General features: G+C 42.7%; 1 protein-coding gene across 14 annotated transcripts in view; it reads left to right on the top strand.

The window, feature by feature from the left end:
• Positions 1-21,627, top strand: part of arhgap23a (Rho GTPase activating protein 23a) — a 501,306-nt gene that overhangs the window by 366,021 nt on the left and 113,658 nt on the right. For 11 of the 14 annotated variants that reach the window (XM_078529389.1, XM_078529391.1, XM_078529390.1 and 8 more), the window contains 2 exons: positions 7,419-7,517; positions 8,693-10,505. In XM_078529389.1, coding sequence (XP_078385515.1) covers positions 7,419-7,517; positions 8,693-10,505 — 1,912 coding nt within the window. Of the gene's footprint in view, positions 1-5,083; positions 5,151-7,418; positions 7,518-8,692; positions 10,506-21,627 lie in introns of those variants that run through there. The other 3 variants (XM_078529400.1, XM_078529387.1, XM_078529393.1) reach the window with 2 other exon arrangements.

The raw sequence follows: 21,627 nt of genomic DNA, 5'->3' as shown, positions 1-21,627 counted from the left end.
TCTTTGACAAGAGCGATGACTGCCATGTGTGAGAGGCCTCCCACTCACACTATTCTGCTTTTCTCCACTGCCCTCGAGACTATGAAGAGACCTTATCACAATGGAAAGACTAACCACATGAGCATGTCAGGCAGGTCCATTCCCCCAGGAGGATGGAGGTTTGCAGTACCAACTTGGCTGCCATTCACCTGTATGCCCCTTGTGGGCACCCCCCTCTTGCCCCACTTCTTCCCACCTCTGCCTGGAGCCAATGGCAAATTGCTCAGAGTGAATAGCAGCTGTACACCTTGCTGGGATCTCATTGTAATCAGAGCCCTCTGGGCCAGACCTGCTACCTTCACTGGACAGTGAGGATTTACAAAGCAACAAGGTCTCATACAGTCTTTACAATTATTAGGGTTTACCTTTCGTTGTCCAGTTGTGCTGACCTTTAGCTCCACCCACCCGGGAAGACACCACCACCGCCACCACCACCTCGAAGTTTTGCAGTTGGAAATTGAGGGTTATTTTTAATATTCATTCATTGGATCTGGACTTCGCTGGCTGGGCCAGCGTTTATTGCCCATCCCTAGTTGCCCTTGAGAAGGTGGAGGTGAGCTGCCTTCTTGAACTGTTGCAGTACATGTGGTGTAGATACACCCATAATGCTGTTAGGGAGGGTGTTCCAGGATTTTGACCCAGCGACAGTGAAGGAATGGCGATATATTTCCAAGTCAGGATGGTGAGTGACTTGGAGGGGAACTTCTAGGTGGTGGTGTTCCCATCTACCTGCTGCCCTTGTCCTTCTAGATGGTAGCGGTTGTGGGTTTGGAAGAAGGTGCTGTTGAAGGAGCCTTGGTGAATTCCTGCAGTGCATCTTATAGATGGTACACACAGCTGCTACTGCGCATCACTGATGGAGGAAGTGAATGTTTGTGGATGTGGTGCCAATCAAGTGGGCTGCTTTGTCCTGGATGGTGTCAAGTTTCTTGAGTGTTGTGGGAGCTGCACTCATCCAAGCAAGTGGGGAGTATTCCATCACACTCCTGACTTGTGCCTTGTAGATAGTGGACAGGCTTTGGGGAGTCAGGAGGTGACTTACTCATTGCAGGATTCCTAGCCTCTGACCTGCTCTTGTAGCCACATATGGCTAGTCCAGTTCTGTTTTTGGTCAATGGTAACCCCAGGATGTTTATAGCGGGGAATTCAGTGATGGTAATGCCATTGAACATCAAGGGGCAATGGTTAGTTTCTCTCTTGTTGGAAATGGTCATTGCCTGGCACTTGTGTGCCGCAAATGTTACTTGCCACTTGTTAGCCCAAGCCTGGATATTGTCCAGGTCTTGCTGCATTTGGACATGGACTGCTCCAGCATCCGAGGAGTCGCAAATGGCGCTGAACATTGTGCAATCATCAGCGAACATCCCCGCTTTTGACATTATAATGAAAGGAAGGTCATTGATGAAGCAGCTGAAGATGGTACGACCTAGGACAATACCCTGAGGAACTCCTGCAGCGATGTCCTGGAGCTGAGGTGACTGACCTCCAACAACCACAACCATCTTCCTTTGTACTAGGTATGACTTCAGACAGCGGAGAGTTTTCCACTTGATTTCCATTGACTTCAGATTTGCTAGAGTTCCTTGATGCCACACTCAGTCAAATGCAGTCTTGATGTCAAGGGCAGTCACTCTCACCTCACCTCGGGAGTTCAGCTGTTTTGTCCATGTTTTAACCAAGGCTGTACTGATGTCAGGAGCTGAGTGGCCCCTGGTAGAACCCAAACTGGGCGTCAGTCAGCAGGTTATTGCTAAGCAAGTGTCGCTTTATAGCACTTGCCTTCCATTATTTTACTGATGATCGAGAGTAGACTGATGGGGTGGTAATTGGCCGGGTTGGATTTTTCCCGTTTTTTGTGTACAGGGCATACCTGGGCAATTTTCCACACAGCCAGGTAGATGCTAGTATTGTAGCTGTACTGGAACAGCTTGGCTAGGGGTACGGCAAGTTCTGGAGCACAAGTCTTCAGTACTATTGCCAGAATATTGTCAAGGCTTTGTAGTTTCCTTCAGCCTTCAGCCTTCAGGGCCTTCAGCCCTTCCTTGATATCACGTGGAGTGAATCGGATTGGCTGAAGACTGGCATCTGTGATGCTGAGGACCTCCAGAGGAGGCCAGGATGGATCATCCATTGGGCACTTCTGGCTGAAGATTGTTGCAAATGCTTCACCCTTATCTTTTGCACTGATGTGCTGGGCTCCTCCATCATTGAGGAGTCCCCCGTCATTTGTGGAGTCCCCTCGTCCAGTGAGTTGTTTAATTCTCGACTGGATGTGGCAAGACTGCAGAGCTTAGTCTGATCCATTGGTTGTGGGACCGCTTAGCTCTGTCTATCACTTGCTGCTTATGCTGTTTGGCATGCAAGTAGTCCTGTGTTGTACTTCACCAGGTTGACGCTTCATTTTTAGGTATGCCTGGTGCTGCTTCTGGCATGCCCTCCTGCACTCTTCATTGAACCAGGGTTGATCCCCTGACTATAGTGGGAGTATGCCGGGCCATAAGGTTACAGATTGTGTTTGAGTATAATTCTGCTGTTGCTGCTGATGGCCCACTGCGCCTCATGGGTGTCCATTCTTGATTTGCTAGATCTGTTCGAAATCTATCCCATTTGGCACGGTGATAGTGCCACACAACACGATGGAGGGTATCCTCAATGTGAAGGTGGGACTTTGCCTCCTCAATGACTGTGCGGTGGCCATTCCTACCAATACTGTCATGGACAGATGCATCTGCGGCAGGCAGGTTGGTCAAGTATGTTTTTCCCTCTTGGTTCCCTCACACCTACCACAGACCTAGACTAGCAGCTACGTCCTTTAGGACTCAGCGAGCTCAGTCTGTGGTGGTGCTACAGAGCCAGTCTTAGTGATGGACATTGAAGTCCCCCACCCAGAGTACATTCTGTGCCCTTCAGTGCTTCCTCCAAGTGGTGTTCAACATTGAGGAGCATTGATTCATCAGCTGAGGGAGGGCGGTATGTGGTAATCAGCAGGAGGTTCCCTTGCCCATGTTTGAGCTGATGCCATGAAACTTCATGGGATCCAGAGTCGACGTTGAGGACTTTCAGGGCAACTCCCTCACCAGGGATGGTGGTGCCTGGGACATTATCTGTCAGATACAATTCCGTGAGGAAGATGTCAGGCTGTTCCTTGACCAGTCTGTGAGACATGCTCCCAATTTTGGCACTACCCCCCCCAAAAATTAGTAAGGAGGACTTTTCAGGGTTGACAGAGCTGAGTTTGCTGTTGTCGTTTCCGGTGCCTAGGTTGATGCCAGATGGTCCGTTCGGTTTCGTTCCTTTTTTGAGACTTTTTGAGGTTTGATACAACTGAGTGGCTTGTTCAGCCATTTCAGAGGGCATTTTAAGAGTCGACCACATTGTCCTGTGTCTGGAGTCACATGTAGACTAGGTAAGGAAGGCAAATTTCCTTTCCTAAAGGACATTAGTGAACCAACAATCGACAATGGTTTCACGGATATCATTAGACTCTCAATTCCAGATTTTCATCTGCTGTGGCGGGATTTGAACCCAGGTCCCCAGAACATTACCCTGGGTCTCTGGATTACTAGCCCAGCGACAATACCAATACGCCATTGCCTCCTTGCCTTGGCCTGGAGCTGGCTCTGTCTCAGTATGGTGCATATATCATATCAGACTGTCCCCACCACCTTTTACCCTCCCCGTGTCACTACCAACTTTTCCCCCCATCACCATCAATCTCCCCTCGATGTCACCTTCACTCTCCCTTCCTTAAGCCTCCCTTGAGCCTCCCCACCTCACCATGGACCCTATCACGGTCAATTTGGACATGCCTTCCCTCCTTGCTGAGCCCACACCAGTCACCATTCCTATGCCCACCCTGATTCTCCCCACTCCTGTAATCCATGCCACCATCCTTGTCCCCTCTCAATGACCCCCCTCCAGATGAGAACTATACCTGTCATACCTGGACCCTGACCCTACTACCTTACCACATCCCACTTTCCTCTCCCCTTCACAGTCACTGTCCCCTCCTAGCACCAGCAACCCCCAGTTCTCCCCCTAGGATTCCAACGTTAACTTGACTGACCCCTCCCTTTGAAACAGTCTGGCCCCACCCCACCACCCCCGCCTTAGCTTCCTCGCCTGTCTTTTCATGGCCCTTCCTCCCCATTCCCCTTCATGCCTTCCTTCCCCCCCTCACTCCACCCACAAACTTCCCTTCTCTTCTGATCCGGGACCCCCCCCCCCCACCAAACTTCGTGTCTTCTACCCACCCCCTCCTTCATCTCCTCTGGACTTCTCGCCCTTCCCAGTTGCACGCCACGAATATGCAGTCAGGTAGCAGAACAGCATAAATTCCTGCTGGCAGGGCAGAAGATTTGATGGGGGCACAAGATTCCAGTTTGTTGGGTTTTAAGGAGCGTGCATGAGATGCAAAATGGGTTCCCACCAAGCTTCAGCAGAGAACCCAACCCCCCATGAATATCTGGAGGGTAAGATCCTGACCTGATTTCCCGATATCGGGAAACTGATTTTTTGCACCCCGCCATATCTTTCACCCCATCCTGCCACAAATCCTGCCGATGGCAGGAGAGGACAATTCCACCTTAGATTTGTGTATTTTAATATGTCTGAAAGGGAAGTATGTTGTCCTGTTCTCAATGATATTTTCAGAAAATTGCTGGTCAAAAGGAAAGATTGGGTGGAAACTCTCCCCTGTACTGTGTGAAAACTTCATGTTAACTTTTGCACTGTCACTGCAGTTTTTGAAGTCTCCGGCTATTCTTTCCAAAATAACCTGCATGCTTTCCTTGCCAACTCTGGGTGTAGCTACATTCCTGTGGTCTTGGGTTAACTGCGTATATGGATGTAAGGAAATTACCCAGCTGTGACGTCACCTTGATATATTACATGAAGGCTCAGAGAGGGATCATTAGGAAAACTGCTGCTGGTCTGTTCACAGTACTGGAGGAACTGCACTTGCACAATGACGAGTTAAGAACGTGGTGAATTATTTCTCTGCATACCAAATTGTGAGTCAGAAGTAGCAGTGGGATTTTGTAAGAGCTAGTTCAGCTAAGGAGAATTTTTTTACGGAAAATCCTGCTTGAAATGAAGAGAAGTTAAACAAGGTAATGAAAGTTCCATTGGTATTGTTTTGATACCCTTTCTTTTCTACTCAGAAAACACTCAAATGACTAAACAGCTACATTTTTGGTTTTTATCAAAGCAACAACATAGGTAAATTACAGATTAGTTTTAATGTATTTAATGAGGTTATGTAAAATTGTAGTCTATTCCAATCGAGGCTCACTTCCTGTTTTTAAAAAGATAAAATGATTTGTTGATTGATGCAACAATGTGTTCAATTGACAGTCCATGGGCGTATTGCACCCCACTGGTTATGCAACAGGATTTCAAACCTACCTGTGCTGTTGGGAGATGCATCAAGCAGGTAGCAAAGTCTATTGTTCAGAGGGAAGGAAAATCAGAAAGCTTTTCTTTGCTTACTGTTCTCAAGTACTTATTAACAGCCACTTTAAGCAGACTGTTGACAGAGCCCTGGGAGGAGGTTACCAGCTAACCAGGAGAGTGTTTTTTTTGGAGAAAATTTTGATGAAAGAGAAAAAAATCTTTTTTTATTAAGGTAAGGAATTTCAGATCACATGAGGGTACCCTAAGAAAGCTTATTTAACTACTTCATATAGGTTATACAAATCCTATGCGCTACATATAAGCGTTTTGCAGTAAGTAAGAACTAGTGCTACATGTGATTCATTTTGGGGAGGAAAAGTCCTAATGTTTAGTTTTATGAATACCTACAGTTGTCTAATTAAATCACTTTTCTTTAAAGTACAACCCAAAAGGGTTATGAGAAGAAAATATTTAGCTTTGCATAGTGCTTATTTCTATACTGTTTCACACTACACACAATTTAACTAATCAGTAAATAATTGGCTTCTTTTAACCCTTTACATTTGTATCCAGTCTTTGCTAAACATGAAATAATGCAAACAGATTTTAAAACTCCTATTCTTGAGCAGCTTCAAAATGCTATGGGAGAATGGTTTGGGTTATTAAGCTCTTTGATATCTTCCCTTTGTGTGGAAAATTACTTGTCCGATCTTTTGTGGATGAGAGTGGGTCACGTTTAGGATGAAGGACTTCAAACTTACTTCAAACCTTCAGAGACTCCAAAAGACAGCTCTGCGGTTACACTAGGGTGGTTTTGTAATACAATAGACATTTTTTTTACATATAGTACAAACTGTTCTTCTTTTCAGATATGGAATATAGTTGCCTATGTAAAAATTGTTCACTTGAAAGATAAAATTGCTACAGAAAGTGATGGGAAACTTGTTATGTTAATGGCATGACATGTTTTTACTTCCCTTTGTCAATTTAGTTTGTCAGTAGGAGTGAGTGAATGGTTATGTTATCATATTTCTTACTGTGCTGTCGATGTTGTATGCTTCGTACTATAAAGCTGCGAGGTTGCACCATGTCCATCTGTCCTCAAATTCAAACAAAATTTTAGATTTTCATTAAATTTGGGTCCAAGGCATATCAGTGTACAGTTCAGCACCTGACAACCTACGCAAATAAACCTCAAATTTTCTTCAAGTTTAGGTATGATGATTCTTGTTTTGATTGAGTTATTCTGAAGTCCCATTCTATACATGTTGATCTGGCATAAGCTGAGCTTGCAAAATGCCTTGCTACATTTCAGTGGTTCTTTGATGTTTTTGATTTGTTTTGCGACATGGATGATAAATGGAAAAACGATACGGGATACACAATTTCTGTTAGAAAATATTCTTGAGTGAGAGCCATTTTCTATCAATGTCTCCTTATTTATCTGATATTGTTTGTATATGCAAATATATATGCAAGCAGTTAAAATAAGTCTTGTTGACATTAAGGGAAATATTCCAAACATGAGTTATTTTGAAGTACAGTGACTATTGAAATGTGGTGAAATGGTTTGGAGTAGTTACTGAAATTATAATTTAAAGGAACAGAGGCACCTTGAGTTAATACTTGTTCCTCTAATCTTATTGAGCTGTTTCACTTGTTTGCCCTCAGTTTTTCGTATTCACGCAAGTTCTCCAATGATGCCACCAGGGCTTATAGCTAAAGAAAACTATTCCAAAGCATATCAATTAAGAATTCATATTTTCTTTGATTTAGTAAAGAGGTTGTTTCTCTTTTTAAATCATGAATGTGCTTTTCAAATAGCTGAAAATTAACTTAGTTTCCTTTTGCTTATAATGCAACATGGACTCCTGGCTTTTGTTGCACCATTTTTTAACCCTAACTATCCTAGAAAAATTGAAGACTTTTCAGGGTATTCTTTAATTGTTTCCCATTGTTTTCTCCTCGTTCTTGCTTCTATGCAGCCTCCTTCAGTTGGGAGGGCAGGCGAGCAAGCTGTGTACTTCTGCCTGGCTTCAGCACCAATACCATCCCATACTCAGCTGACAGTAGACACTTGTGAGGTGAGATGACCTAAAATAGCCTTTAACCTCAGCCAATCCTTCCCGCCTCGTTTCTTTGCAGCCACAGGTTTCTCCCCCACCCCCTCCCCAACCAAGCGGCTTGACGTAGAACTGAAGAACTTTATCACAACAAGATGTAATTCATTACTAACTGTTACAGAACCAATTAACAAGGAATGCCGTACATTCAGCAAAATAACAATGGCTGGTACTTTAACAGACAATATTTACCATGAAATCATGAGCTCATTTATAGAAATATTTCTATCTTTTCACATGCTTAAGGCACAACAAAGTGTTGATGATGTATGTGCTGATTCCATTTCTGCATTACTCACTCATACACTATAGTTAAGATAGAGTGGGGAGGAAGTTTGTGAGACATTAAATGTCAAGTAGAAACTCATTAAATAGTACATGTTCTGATTATCTGGGTTACAAGGTTTTATGGTATTCATTCCATTGTAATCATCAGTTTGCATGAAAGTGAAGCATGAAAATTGTTTTGTTGTTACAATCTAATAATCTAGAATCTTATTTAAAGTTACCAAAGTTACCAACTGCTTACAGCACTATAATAATGCTTGTGAGTATAACTTTTAATAATTGTAGTTTCTCATCTCTTTAAGTAAAATCTTCAATTAATAGAAGTCCAAGTAAAATAAAAGGAAAACGTCAAATGTTAGACAGCAGGCCAATCAGCATCTGTAACAAGAAAAGATACTAAGAAATTTTTGTGTGTGTACACACCCTTCATAAGAACTAAAATTAAAATTGTGGAAGGTTCCATCATATGTGATTGATTAAAAGAGAACTTTTAAGAATTTCAGTGGAATCTAGGCATATTGCAAAATAATTGGCTTGGAAATTAGCTCTGCAGTAGTGACTGGCAATAGACTAACTTGTTCTCTATCTCAGTCCATGTTAAAGTTGCATGGTAGGTTTGTGAAACTGTTAGCACAAATACAGGATTCCATGACTTAACCGCCACCATGATTAATACAAATTGTTAGTGTTGAAAATTAATTTTTCTTCCAGTGAGCTAACTGACTGTACTTGAGTTATTTTTGGCTGCTAAATCTTCAACTTGCTGAGAATCTAGGATTACCTGTTACCAGTTAACACAATCAGTAATTTTTCAAGTGTAATCATTTTCATTTTCTTCAATTTTGCAGGCCTATTCTCAGGATGCTTATCTGAAAGGCAATGATCCATATTCTGGTAGCGCTCAGCACATACCAGAACCGCCTCCTATATGCTACCCTCGACATTTGGCCATGACCCAAACCAAGGAACCTTTACTGACAGAGCCTTCACGGGGACGGCAGGTGGACAATAGGATTTACAACGCTGGCTCAGTTTCTGATAGAGGATTTTACTCTGACCCATCCTCACCTCCGGACAGTGTTACCACAACTAGCCCACCTGCTAGCATATGGAGCGAAGGAAGGGCTAGAGCACGATCGTCAGATATTTTGGCTGAGATTGGAGCAGGTCATTCAAGCCACTTGCACCACATGGAGGAGATACGGTATGGGATGAAACCGAGATCAGTTGTAGTGAGAGGAATGCCTGTTCCTTCCTCTTCAAATGCAACCCAAGGTAGCTCTGTTCCGCAGGGCCAAACCAGCAGTAAATATGGTTCAGGTAGCGCTGCTGTGCAAGATAGGTATGAGGGACATTCTAAACATATTCCTTTTTCATCAGTCTCAAACCACAACATTTATTCGGGTCCAAAGAGTAATATTGGTCAGAGGAGTTGCATCAGTTCTGAGGGCAATGTGAAAAATGACTATTTTCATTCTGATGTTAGGACGTCATGGGAACGACTTGGCAGCCCTAAAACAATCAAACAGCAATATAACCTGCCCAGCTGGCGATCAGCACAGTTACCACGTCGAAGCTCATCCGAGGATCGCTGTTATTCAGCTATGCCCCCAAAATACAGGAGTTTCTCTCAGGACAGACTTGAGGAGACCTCATTACACAAACATTGGCCTCACAGTGCTTCCCAGGACACACTACTCACACCTATGGGTGAATCATGGAGTTATCGAACTCGGTCAGAAGATTATCTGGGAAAATGTGATCGATCTTTGGAGAACCTAACATACGATGCCTTTACAGCAGCTGGGGATAGATTAATAAGGACACGTTCAAGGACTGGAGCAACAACTGATGGGATTTCAAAGTCTGGTGGACAAGAACAAATCTTTTGCCAACAGTATAGACCAGCAGGACATTCATCAGGAAATCCTCTGATGCATGGTCAGAAGCATTCATCCCAACAGAACTCTGGCAACATGAATGCATATTACAATAACAGTAACTCTAGGGTATCTATTCCTCCTCCGCAACAATGCAGGAACAATAGTGGTCATGCTCAATCTGTAAAGAGAACAGATGTTGTGCATGTCGATCAGCTGTCTGTCAGTGTTTCTCAAAATAAAATATCTCCCCTTTCAGATAGGTCAATATTTGGTTCTACTTTGACTGCTAGTGCTCCGAAGGCTGATCGTTGTACACCCTATCAAGTTCAGAGAATTGATGTGCCTGTGGTTCGAGACCAAAGACTGACCAATCATGATCGGCAGGGTGGATTGTATCCACAGCAGACAGACAGGAAGTCTGACAAGGGTGCAGTACTTCAACATGAGATCCGACCATTTGCTGTCACAAAGCCTGGAGCTTCCCAAACCTCTGAATACGTCAGTGAGATTCCTCTGGGGTTTTTACAGAAGGAGCAGGAAACATCGCAAACAAATGAGGCTGTCATTTTAAGGCAAAAACCTCCGACTGGCCGTAGGGTACCGCATCCTCTCAGGCACCCAGCATACCTGGTAGCTGTGGATTTACCAGAGCTACCACCTGCAAATTTGTTGCCAGCTGACAAATCTGAAAATGTGTCATTGCAGCAGACAAATGGAAAGCTGGTAGGGTCAGCTGCAAAATCATCAGAGGATTCCTTGGCTTCAATTCCATATATAGGTATGTGGAAGAAATGATGAAGGATAAAATAAAAATGCTGTGTTAATTATATTTTAGAAAATTAAAAGATCAGTTGCTTTCAGGTTGGCTTCAATGCCATTGAAATGAAATAACCTTTGCAAGCTAGATGAAGAAGTTATCCAAAATCCAGTGTGCACAAATTTTAGTTCAAACAGCAGCGCTCATGTAATGGGCAGAATGTCCTTCAAGATGTGCACTATTCCAATCATACAGCATTATTTCTAAATGTGAATATTATAAATCATTGTACACACTGTAACAAATTGGAGGAGCCTACCCTGATCTTGAAAACAACTTAATCGCACAGCTAAAATTGCTTGTGGCAGAGGAAGCTCTGTGTTGGTGTTTTAATGAATCTGTTTTACTGCATAGGAGAGCTTTAGTCACAAAGGCTGATGGAAGCCAAGTTTATTTCTTCTCCCTCAGCTTTACTTCCATTTATGGTGTTACCAGCACCAGAATGAAAGCTCCCAATGTGCACTGACTGCATTTGCATAACAGGCACACACAAATAGTTCTCCCAGAAGCTGGAGGCAGCAACATTGCAATATTTATAATACAAAGGCCAATTCATACTGTAAATGAGGAAAAAAGGGGAGACAGTGGCAAAGCGGTAATGTCACTGGACTAGTAATCCAGAGGCCCAGGCTAATGCTCTGGGGCATGTGTTCACAACTCCCACCATGGCAGCCCGTGGAATTTAAATGCAATTAATTAGTAGATTTAATTAATAAAAGCCTGGAATTGAAAGCTGAGGCTGAATTGAATGTGCTCCCCCAAGGCGAGTTTCATGGCGCAAGGGGCATTTAACCAGTCGGGTGGGTGTAGGTTTGTGACCCTGCTGTCTTCCTGTCTTGCCTTGTTAAGTCAATTGAGGCCCTTAAACGGGTACTAATCGCTGGTATTCAACCAGTGGGGTTGGGGCAGTCACTATGCGGAAAGCCCAAAGGGCTCTGGAGAGGGTGGGGGGTGCCCTTGTTCAAAGGCATTCAGTGCCTGACCGAGGGACCCAGCATTGGAAAGGAGGTGCTATCGGAGAGCCACACCCTGCTCGCTCTTCCTCTAATTAGCTGGCATCTCTCGGGGGTGGTCGGGTGGTGGTGGGGTGAGTGGGATTTATGCCCCTGGGATCCTTGATCCTGGGGAAAGTCAGCCTTATTAAGTGCCAGTCCGGCATGCGAGACCCTGTCGCCTGGATTAAATTCCATCCCTATTCTTGGTAATGGTGACCATGAAGCTATCATTGATTGTTGTCAAAACCCATCTGGTTCACTAATACCCTTTAGGGAGGGAAATCTGCATTTCTTTCCTGGTCTGGCTACATGTAACTCCAGACCCACAGCAATGTGGTTGATATTTAACTGTCCTCTGAAATGTCTTAGCAAGCTGCTCAGTTGTCAAGAGCAATTAGGAATGGGCACCATCAAATGCTGGCCATGCCATGAAAGAATTTTAAAAAAAGGAATGCAGGAAATTAATTCATCTCTGAATGAAAATTATTTATTTTCAAAGTTATGGAAAATGAAAAATTATTTATATAATGAAAGAACTGGAAATGGGAACTATAGGGAAGAGGAAAACACTTTAATTTAGATATGTTCCATGATAATTTATTTGATGTGCAATCACTGCAAAGCAAAATCCCATTTTAAAAAGTTCATCATTAGTTGGGGAAGGAATGCTAACTAGGACACTGAAAAAGCTTTCTGCTTTTTTAATAGTGCCATGGGAACTCTAACACACACCATGGGCAGGCAAAATAAACTTCAGTTTAAAGTCCTATCTGACATATTACGTCAAATCATTCTAGTGCTCCCTTGGTAATACCTAAATTACCAGGCTTGGTCATGCTGAAGCTACAACCTTCTGACTTAGAAGGTGAAGTGCTACTACAGAACCAAACTTGACACATGTAATAGTTCTCTAATCTTCCTGTAAGATCTTGATCTCTAACTCAAGAAATTAGACATTCAACTGTAAATTGACATTAATGAAAAATCTGAATCTTATCTGCCTTGATATTGTTTAACCAGTATAGAAATTAGAATAATATTTTCTTAAGTCACCCTCTAGCATTGTGATTAACTGCAATTATGAAGGTGTCATGCTTGCTTGGTTGATTGATATTTATTTTCAAGGTTTATAAATGTTGATACAAAGTGGATGTTAGTTTTGATGCTGTTAATTCTTATTGTGCACGGACAAGTATATACTCTGATCTGACAATATAGTAGGCTAGACTGAAGCACAGGATGTATTGCAATGATTTGAAAGACACCACAGGATATACTTACAAGTTTGCACTGGTTGCATCTGTAGTCATTAAGACAAACCACCTGATTGTAGCTGCATTTGCTTGTCTCAGTGAATGCAGGAATTGTGCTGATACTCATGATTCTGGATCCTTTTAAGGCATATTTTTGGCTCTTAGATTATCTTTGTTTCATACCAGCACACTAACATGCTGATTTGTTTTAATAAGTAGCACATTTGTTTGATGGAACATTTTACCAATTCAGTTTTATACTTTGGTTGGTGAATGTTGTAACTCACCGGCTCTTTCATTTATTAAACAATAACTGCACTTAATCAGTTACTATTGTGGTGGGGGTTGGTTTTAATTCTAATGTTCTGCTTCTACTCAAATTTAGTCAAGTCAGATGCTGAAGATAACATCATACCAGATGAATCTTGCCTTCTGATTTTCTGTATAAAAAAATTGGCAAAAACAATGAGTCATGATAACATATATCACAACCCGGTCACAGCAAGTTACAACTAGTGTAAAATCTGAACTGGCATCTTTAGTTCCAAATAGCATTCTGGGAAAGATCTTTGATTTAAATACATCAGTTACAGGACCATACATTAAAGCATTGGTTCTATTGGCTTACTTCATGTGGCTTGAGAGCCAGGGAGTAGGAGAATAACATGGCAGGTTGTTCAAGGTTAATGCATAATTTGCATTCATTCTGAATGCCCTGCTTCTGGTGCCCACTAAAACAATGTGCATTTTATATAGTGTCTTTCATGACCTCAGGACTAGCACGTGCATTTTCAGAGAAATCCAGAGCAGATTACATAGAAATTACAGCACAGAAACAGGCCATTCAGCCCAATTGGCCTGTGACAGTGTTTGTACTCCACACGAGCCTCCTCTCAACTTATTTCACCTTTCTTTATCAATAAATCCTTCAACTCCTTTCTCCCTCAGGTACTTATCCAGCTTCTCTTTAAATGCATCTATACTATTTACCTCAACTCCTTGCGATAGCTAGTGCCACATTTAAGTCACACTCTGGGTAAAGTAGTTGCTCCTGAATTCTTTATTGGATTTATTAGTGACCAGAATAGATTTATGACTCCCAAGTTTTGGACTCCCCTACCAGTGGAACATCTTTTCTACATCAACCCAATTAAACACTTTCATAATTTTAAGCTCAAATTTGAGACTTTCCTGATTACCTAATAAAAGGAAAAGGTGAAAGAATGCAAATAGTAAAAAGTTTGTTGCTTGGAGGAATAATAGGCTGATTTGCCCTGAGAAATTTTTAATTGTGATTAATTTGAGAACACTTTCTTTTTCTTCAATTTCCAGATTGCTTTCAAATCTTAAAAAAATTCTGGGGGAAAAATGTAAGCCTTTGGTGGTATCTGTAGTCAAAGAGCAACCAAGCCATAACTTCTTCAAAAGCTACCTGAACAGTCAATCTCTCTCTTATTCTCCCTTTACAGAATTACTCTGTCCACCAAACCCCACAGATTTCAGTCCACAGTGAGACATTCTGCTGCCCTGCTGCTTTTGTCATTGCCAGTGCTAGCTTTAATTTCTTAATTAAGTTGTTACCTCATTCTAGAAGCAGGTTCTAAACTCTGGGAGGTAGGTAATAATTTCCAATCGAATTTAAAAAAAAGACTATATTGGATCCAAGTGTATAGTTCCATAACCTTGTGATTATGGTAGTGAGCTGGGAACCAAAGGTTATAGAGCAGCAATATTGTGGGAACACCATCACCTCCAAGTTCTTCCATATTTCACATGCCATCCTTCCTTGTTACCAGATCAATATCAATGTTGCCCAGTCCTAAAATCATGGTCAGGAATTATTTTATTCTTCTATGAGATGTGAGCTTTGGTGGCAAGGCCAGTATTTGTTAACCCTAATTGTACCTTGAAAAACCACCTTCTTGAACCACTGCAGTCCATGTGGTGTAGATACACCCTCAGTGTTAGGGAGTTCCAGGATTTTGATGCAGTGGCAGGGAAGGAAAGGCAACATATTTCCAAGTCAGGATACTGTGTGCTTGGAAGGGAACTTGCAGGTGATGGTGATCCCACATGTCTGCTGCCTGTGTTCTCCTAGGTGGTAGAGGTCACAGGTTCAGGAGGTGCTGTTGAAGGAGCTTTGAAAAGTTGCTGTAATGCATCTTGTAGATGGCACATTGCTGCCATTGTCAGCTCGTGGTAGAGGGAATGAATATTTAAAGTGGCAGATGGGGTAGTAGAGTACAAGAGCAGGGAGGTTATGATGAACTTATGTAAGACAGTGGTTAGACCTCAGCTGGAGTATTGTGTACAGTTCTGGGCGCCATACTATAGGATGTGAACGCATTGGAGAGAGTGCAGAAGAGGTTTATGAGAATGGTTCCAGGGATGAGACACTTCAGCCAAATGGCCTCCCTCTGCACCATAACAATTCTGTGAATCTGTGATTCTGAGTGCCGATCAGGCAGACTGCTTTGGGTGGTATCGAGCTTCCTGAGTGTTGTTGGAGCTACACTTATCCTGGCAAGTGGAGAGTGTTCCATCACATTCCTGACTCGTGCCTTGTAGATGGTGGACAGGCTGTGGGGAGTCAGGAGGTGGTTACTTGCCACAGAAATCCTAGCTTTTGACCTGTTCTTGTAGCCAAAGTATTTCATGCCTACAGTTTACAGCTCAGAGTCCACTCTTGGGTCAGTACGTTAATGTCAGGTGTAGGTGGATACAGGACGAACAGTGAGAAAAATACTTATGGAAGCATCCTTGAATCAAGAAGATCCGAAAATGGTGAATTATGTTTCTGGGACAGCTATTTCTTCTCAATGGCTGGACATTGATAACTCTGTTGGCTTCAAGGTAGACATAAAGTAAATTGGGAAGATGACAGACCAGGATGGGCACTAATCTCATTCATACCGTTCCTACCTCTAGACTTGACTGTTCCAATGCATTCCTGACTAGCCTTCCACTTTCTAAACTTGAGATCATTCAAAACCCTGCTGCCTAGGTCTTAATTCACACCAAGTCCTAACTCTTGCACCAAATCCCATTCACTCATCACTCCTGTGCTGGCTGATTTACATTGGCTCCTGGTTAAGAAACACCTCAAAATTTAAAAAATTCTTGTCTTTAAAACCCTCCATGGTTTTGATCCCCTTCCCATTCTTTGTAATCTGTCCCAGCCCTACAACCTCCCCCAAGATATCTGCACACCCCCAATTCTGGCTTCTTGAGCATCCCCAATTTTAATCACACTGCACCATTGGCAACTGTGCCTTCAGCTGCCAAGGCCCTCAGCTCTGGAATTTTCTACCTAAACCTCCTCTTCCTCCCTCAGCTTCTTTAAGACTTTCCTTAAAACCACTTCCTTCTCAGATATATTTTCTACTAAAATATTAGACAATGACAATATAGTTTCTTTCAATTTTAGGGTAATAATAAAAGAAGCCATTGAGTCAGCAAAAGAGGAAAAAAAGTGAATATCTTGAGGGTACATTTTCTGAAGTAATAGCAGTAGGTTGATATTTGGGTTTGGGCAGGACACGGAATGAACAGCTCAGCCTCTGGAATCTAAAATAACAGCTATTAAATAAATGATCTCAATGGAAAAATATAGTTTGAGTATTCGTCTTAACATACAGTGAGAGCCAAACATGTGTTTTGAATTTGCCTAGTTAGTTTCTGAAGAAACTGATCCATGCAGAATGATATAAAATTGAAGGTGGCTGTTTGCAGCTAAAATAAGGGTGATTATAACTGCCTGTCTGGTGGGTGGATATTTAAAATTGCCTGGGAGATTTAACTGCTGAAGTACCACTCCCTTCCAGAGGTCTTCAATTTTAACCTGAGGGGTCCTTGTTTAAATGTATAGTTCAGGCTGTAATTATGTCATCGGGGCCTGAATGCTATTTTAACTGGTGGCCTGACCAGGGAAGCTGTTATGGTTTTTCTGCCACAAGAAGCTAGCAGGGGGATGAATCAAAGTGAAAAAAATAAGTACAGAATACATGACTTTAAAATGAGGATTGAATGACATCTATGTGCACAACTACACTCCAACCCATTTAGCATAAAGAATACATTTAATCTAGACTCCCTCAGATTTTTAAATTGGAGCCACTGTAGCTGTGTTTGATAGGATTTCCCTCTTTTCTTGTCTTAAGCCATTGTGGATACAGTGAATGAATGCAAGCCTGCAGAGTGACAGATTTGAGCTAATTGTCATTGCTATTGAAAGAGGTGCCAGGTCAAAAGTTTTTTTTCAAGCCTGAACTCGTGAATAATTCACCAGGCTATTTCTACAGCTCATCCTCCTATGAAAGAAATAATGTTTATTGAAAAAGCCTTTGGAAGTTCTTCAAAGACACTTGCCAATTGAGATTAGATTTGCTTTTGTTATTGAGGTGCCAAATGCTACATATCAGGTATACTTATTGCAGTTTTTCACTTTGATTTTTGTTCTCAGTTCAGTTGTATTTTCAGACAACTGCAGTGAGACAGGAATGTAGAGATCTGCTTATGAAAATACTTAACTGATTCAGTTAAGAATTCAAAACACTTTGGTGGTGATTTTATCTGAATTAGCCTGACAGGAAGCTAATGCAAAATTAATGCTGTGGAAGTCATGTTTGTTTTGAATATAAAAGGAGTATCAATTTCTCTCCTTTAATCTCCCGTTGCTCCTCTGTGTATTTCTTTGAAATAACTTAATTAGGTTATATTGTTCAAGCTAAAGCCACTATCAGTGTCATGTTTATCCATCTATCAGAGAGACCAACAGTGCACCCTGAGCAATCTAGTTCTATTTCCAGCATAAACCTAATGGCATAAAGATCAATTGCTAATGCTGATATGCATAGCCTTAAGCATTGAAGTGACAGAATAAGTTAGTTTGTCAGAAGCTTATGCTTGTCTATACAGGCACTCCATGTGAAAGTTGTTTTTAGGAGTGATCATGAGGAAAGGATGTTAGGAGAAGCCCAAACTCTGTATCAAAATACAGATTGGCACAAAATCTTTAAAAAATGGTGACTGAGATGGTTCATGGGTAACCTGGAACTCCCTCCCTAATAGCACTGTTGTACCTACACCACATGGTATGCATGAGTTCCAGAAAATGACTCACCCCAGCACCTCAAGGGCAATTAGAGATTTTTAAAAATTCATTCATGGGATGTGGGCTTCGCTGGCTGGGCCAGCATTTATTGCCCATCCCTAATTGTCCTTGAGAAGGTGGTGGTGAGCTGCCTTCTTGAACAGCTGCAGTCCATGTGGTGTAGGTACATCCACAGTGCTGTTGGGAAGGAAGTTTCACGATTTTGACCTGCGGCAGTGAGGGAACGGCGATATATTTCCAAGTCAGGATGGTGACTTGGAGGGGAACTTCCAGGTGGTGGTGTTCCCACCTATCTGCTGCCTTCTAGATGGCAGTGGTCCTGGGTTTGGAAGGTGCTGTTGAAGGAGCCTTGGTGAATTCCTTGGTGAATATATACTGCCATTTCCAGCCACACCCACATGCCTTGAATGAATTAAAAAACTGCATGTGCAATGGTATATTTTTCAAGGAGACGAATATTAGTATATATTCTATTTCAGTTACCCAGATGCCTGTATGAGACACACACTGGTCAGATTTACATTGTTAGATGTAGAATAAAGCCCCTTCAACCCTTAGCGCAACAACGTTTCCTAGATCTAACTTCAGATGAGCAGCGCCTATTGCACCAATGCTAACATTTTCATGTTATACATCCCAGCCTTTCTGCAGCCACTTTAAATGAATTGGCAAGTTATAAGTGTTCTTGTGCTGTAAGTTTATGCCCAGTAGCAGCTGAGGCCACCCAAACTTATTTCACACAGGATTCATACAGCAAATAGAGAAAATGGTAATCACATAAACATAGGCAGTGCTATTTGAAGATTATTTGTGCTGTGTGTATCCCAAAGTTTTTTTTTTCTGTAGATAAATACAAATGAGAAACTGCTAGAAATCGTGGAGAAGTAAGAGAGATTAATAGGACTTTGAAATTAGAAGCAGTAAATAAAAAGAAAACAGAAAAGATGGTGCAGGAGGGAGGGCTTTAGATTCCTGGGACACTGGGACTGGTTCTCGAGAAGATGGCACCTGTACAAGCCAGATGAGTTGCATCTGAACAGAGGTAGGACTGAGTTCCTTGCAGGTCATTCTGCTAGTGCTGTTGGGGAGGATTTAAACTAACTCAGCAGGGGTGTGGGAACCAGGAGAGAATATTAGAAAGTAATACCAGGGTGCGCGGAATGTTGGGAGAGGCAAATAGCACTAGTATAGAGAATAGTAAGTTTATAGATGGAGTCGGAGTAAGGGAGCAAATAATGAAGTCTAAATCAGGGTTACACTGCATTTATGTGGAATGCACGGAGTATAGTTAATAAAATTGATGAGTTACAGGCAAAGGTTGCCTTGTGGGGTTATGATGTTGTGGCGATAATGGAGACCTGGCTTAAGGAAGGGCAGATCTGGGTGATAAATATTCCTGGTTACAAAATGTTCAGAAAAGATAGGAAAAGGAAAAAAGGAGGAGGGGTGGAATTTTTGGTTAAGGAGAGTATTGCAGTACTGGAGAAAGAGGATGTGTCAGAGGATTCAAGGACATAATTGATTTGGCTAGAGCTAAGGAATAAGAAGGGTGCAGTTACATTGCTCGGTGAAAAGGATATAGAGGAACAAATCTGCAAGGAAATTACAGAGAGGTGCAAACATCATAGACTAGTTATAATGGGGGACTTTAATTACCCGTATATAGACTGGGATAGTGGTGGTGTAAAGGGGCAGTGAAGGACAAGCGTTTCTAGATTGTGTTCAGGAGAATTTGCTACAGCACTTTGTGCCCAATCCAACAAGAAAGGAGGCACTACCAGGCCTGGTTCTTGGGAATGAGGTGGGCCAAGTAGATCATTTCCCAAGTGGGGAACATTTAGGGGTCAGTGATCATTGTATTGTAAGGTTTAGGATGATGGTGGAAAAGGATAATGGCCAATCCAGAGTAAGAATAATCAACTGGAACAGAACAGACTTCAATGGGGCAAGAACAGAGCTGAGCCAGATAGACTGGAACCAAAGGTTGGCGTGAAAAACAGTAGCTGAACAATGAGCTACCTTCATGGGCCCCAGCTATGCCTGTCTCTTTATGGGGTATGTGGAACATTCCTTGTTCCAGTCCTACTCCGGCCCCCTCCCACAACTCTTTCTCCAGTACATCGATGATTACTTCGGTGCTGCTTCATGATCTCGTCTGGACCTGGAAAAATTTATTAATTTTGCTTCCAATTTCCACCCCTCCATCATTTTCACATGGTCCATCTCTGACACTTCCCTTCCCTTCCTTGACCTCTCTGTCTCAATTTCTGGTGATAGACTGTTCACCAATATCCATTACAAGCCTACTGACTCCCACAGCTACCTCGACTACAGCTCCTCACACCCCGCTTCGTGTAAGGACTCCAAGCCATTCTCCCAGTTCCTTCGCCTCCGTCGCATCTGTTCTGATGATGCCACTTTCAAAAACAGTTCCTCTGACATGTCCTTCTTCTTCCTTAACTGAGGTTTTCCACCCACAGTAGTTGACAGGGCCCTCAACCGTGTCCGGCCCATCTCCCGCGCATCTGCCCTCACACCACCTTCTCCCTCCCAGAAACGTGATAGGGTCCCCCTTGTCCTCACTTATCACCCCCCCAGCCTCCGCATTCAAAGGATCATCCTCCGCCATTTCTGCCAACTCCAGCATGATACCACCACCAAACACATCTTCCCTTCACCCCCCTGGCGGCATTCCGTAGGGATCGTTCCCTCCGTGACACCCTGGTCCACTCCTCCATTACACCCTACACCTCAACCCCCTCCCACGGCACCTTCCCATGCAACCGCAGAAGATGCAACACCTGCCCCTTTACTTCCCCTCTCCTCACCGTCCAAGGGCCCAAACACTCATTTCAAGTGAAGCAGCATTTCACTTGCACTTCCCTCAACTTAGTCTACTGCATTCGTTGCTCCCAATGCAGTTTCCTCTACATTGGAGAGACCAAATGCAGACTGGGTGACTGCTTTGCAGAACACCTTCGGTCTGTCCGCAAGCATTACCCAGACCTCCCTGTCGCTTGCCATTTCAACACTCCACCCTGCTCTCATGCCCACATGTCCGTCCTTGGCTTGCTGCATTGTTCCAGTGAAGCTCAACGCAAACTGGAGGAACAGCACCTCATCTTCTGACTAGGCACTTTACAGCCTTCCAGACTGAATATTGAGTTCAATAATTTTAGATCATGAACTCTCTCCTCCATCCCCACCCCCTTTCCGACTTTCCCCTCCTTTTTGTTTTTTCCAAAAATTTATATAGATTTTTCTTTTCCCACCTATTTCCATTATTTTTAAATGTATTTCCATCCATTGTTTTATCTCTACCTTTTAGCCTTTTTCGATTCCTTCACCCCACCCCACCCCCACTACGACTATCTGTACCTTGCTCACATTCCTTTAGATAATATCACCACCTTCAACACCTCTATGTCCTTTTGTCTGTGACATCTTTTGGTTATCTCCACCTATCACTGACCCTCTATCTAGCTCTTCTTGTTCCCCCCCCCCCACCCCCAAACTTAAACCAGCTTAAATTTCACCCCTTTTCTATTTTTCCTTAGTTCTGTTGAAGAGTCATGCGGACTCGAAACGTTAACTGTGCTCCTCTCCACAGATGCTGCCAGATCTGCTGAGTTTTTCCAGGTATTTTTGTTTTTGTTTTGGATTTCCAGCATCCGCAGTTTTTTGCTTTTATCTTTTTTCAAAGAAGAGATGGTTTGAGCACA

This window comes from Cetorhinus maximus, chromosome 25 (genome assembly GCF_964194155.1).
Source record: "Cetorhinus maximus chromosome 25, sCetMax3.hap1.1, whole genome shotgun sequence".
Classification (NCBI taxonomy): Eukaryota; Metazoa; Chordata; class Chondrichthyes; order Lamniformes; family Cetorhinidae; genus Cetorhinus; species Cetorhinus maximus.
The sequence above is the reverse complement of the archived record's forward strand: the minus strand, read 5'-3'. Positions and strand labels throughout refer to the sequence as shown.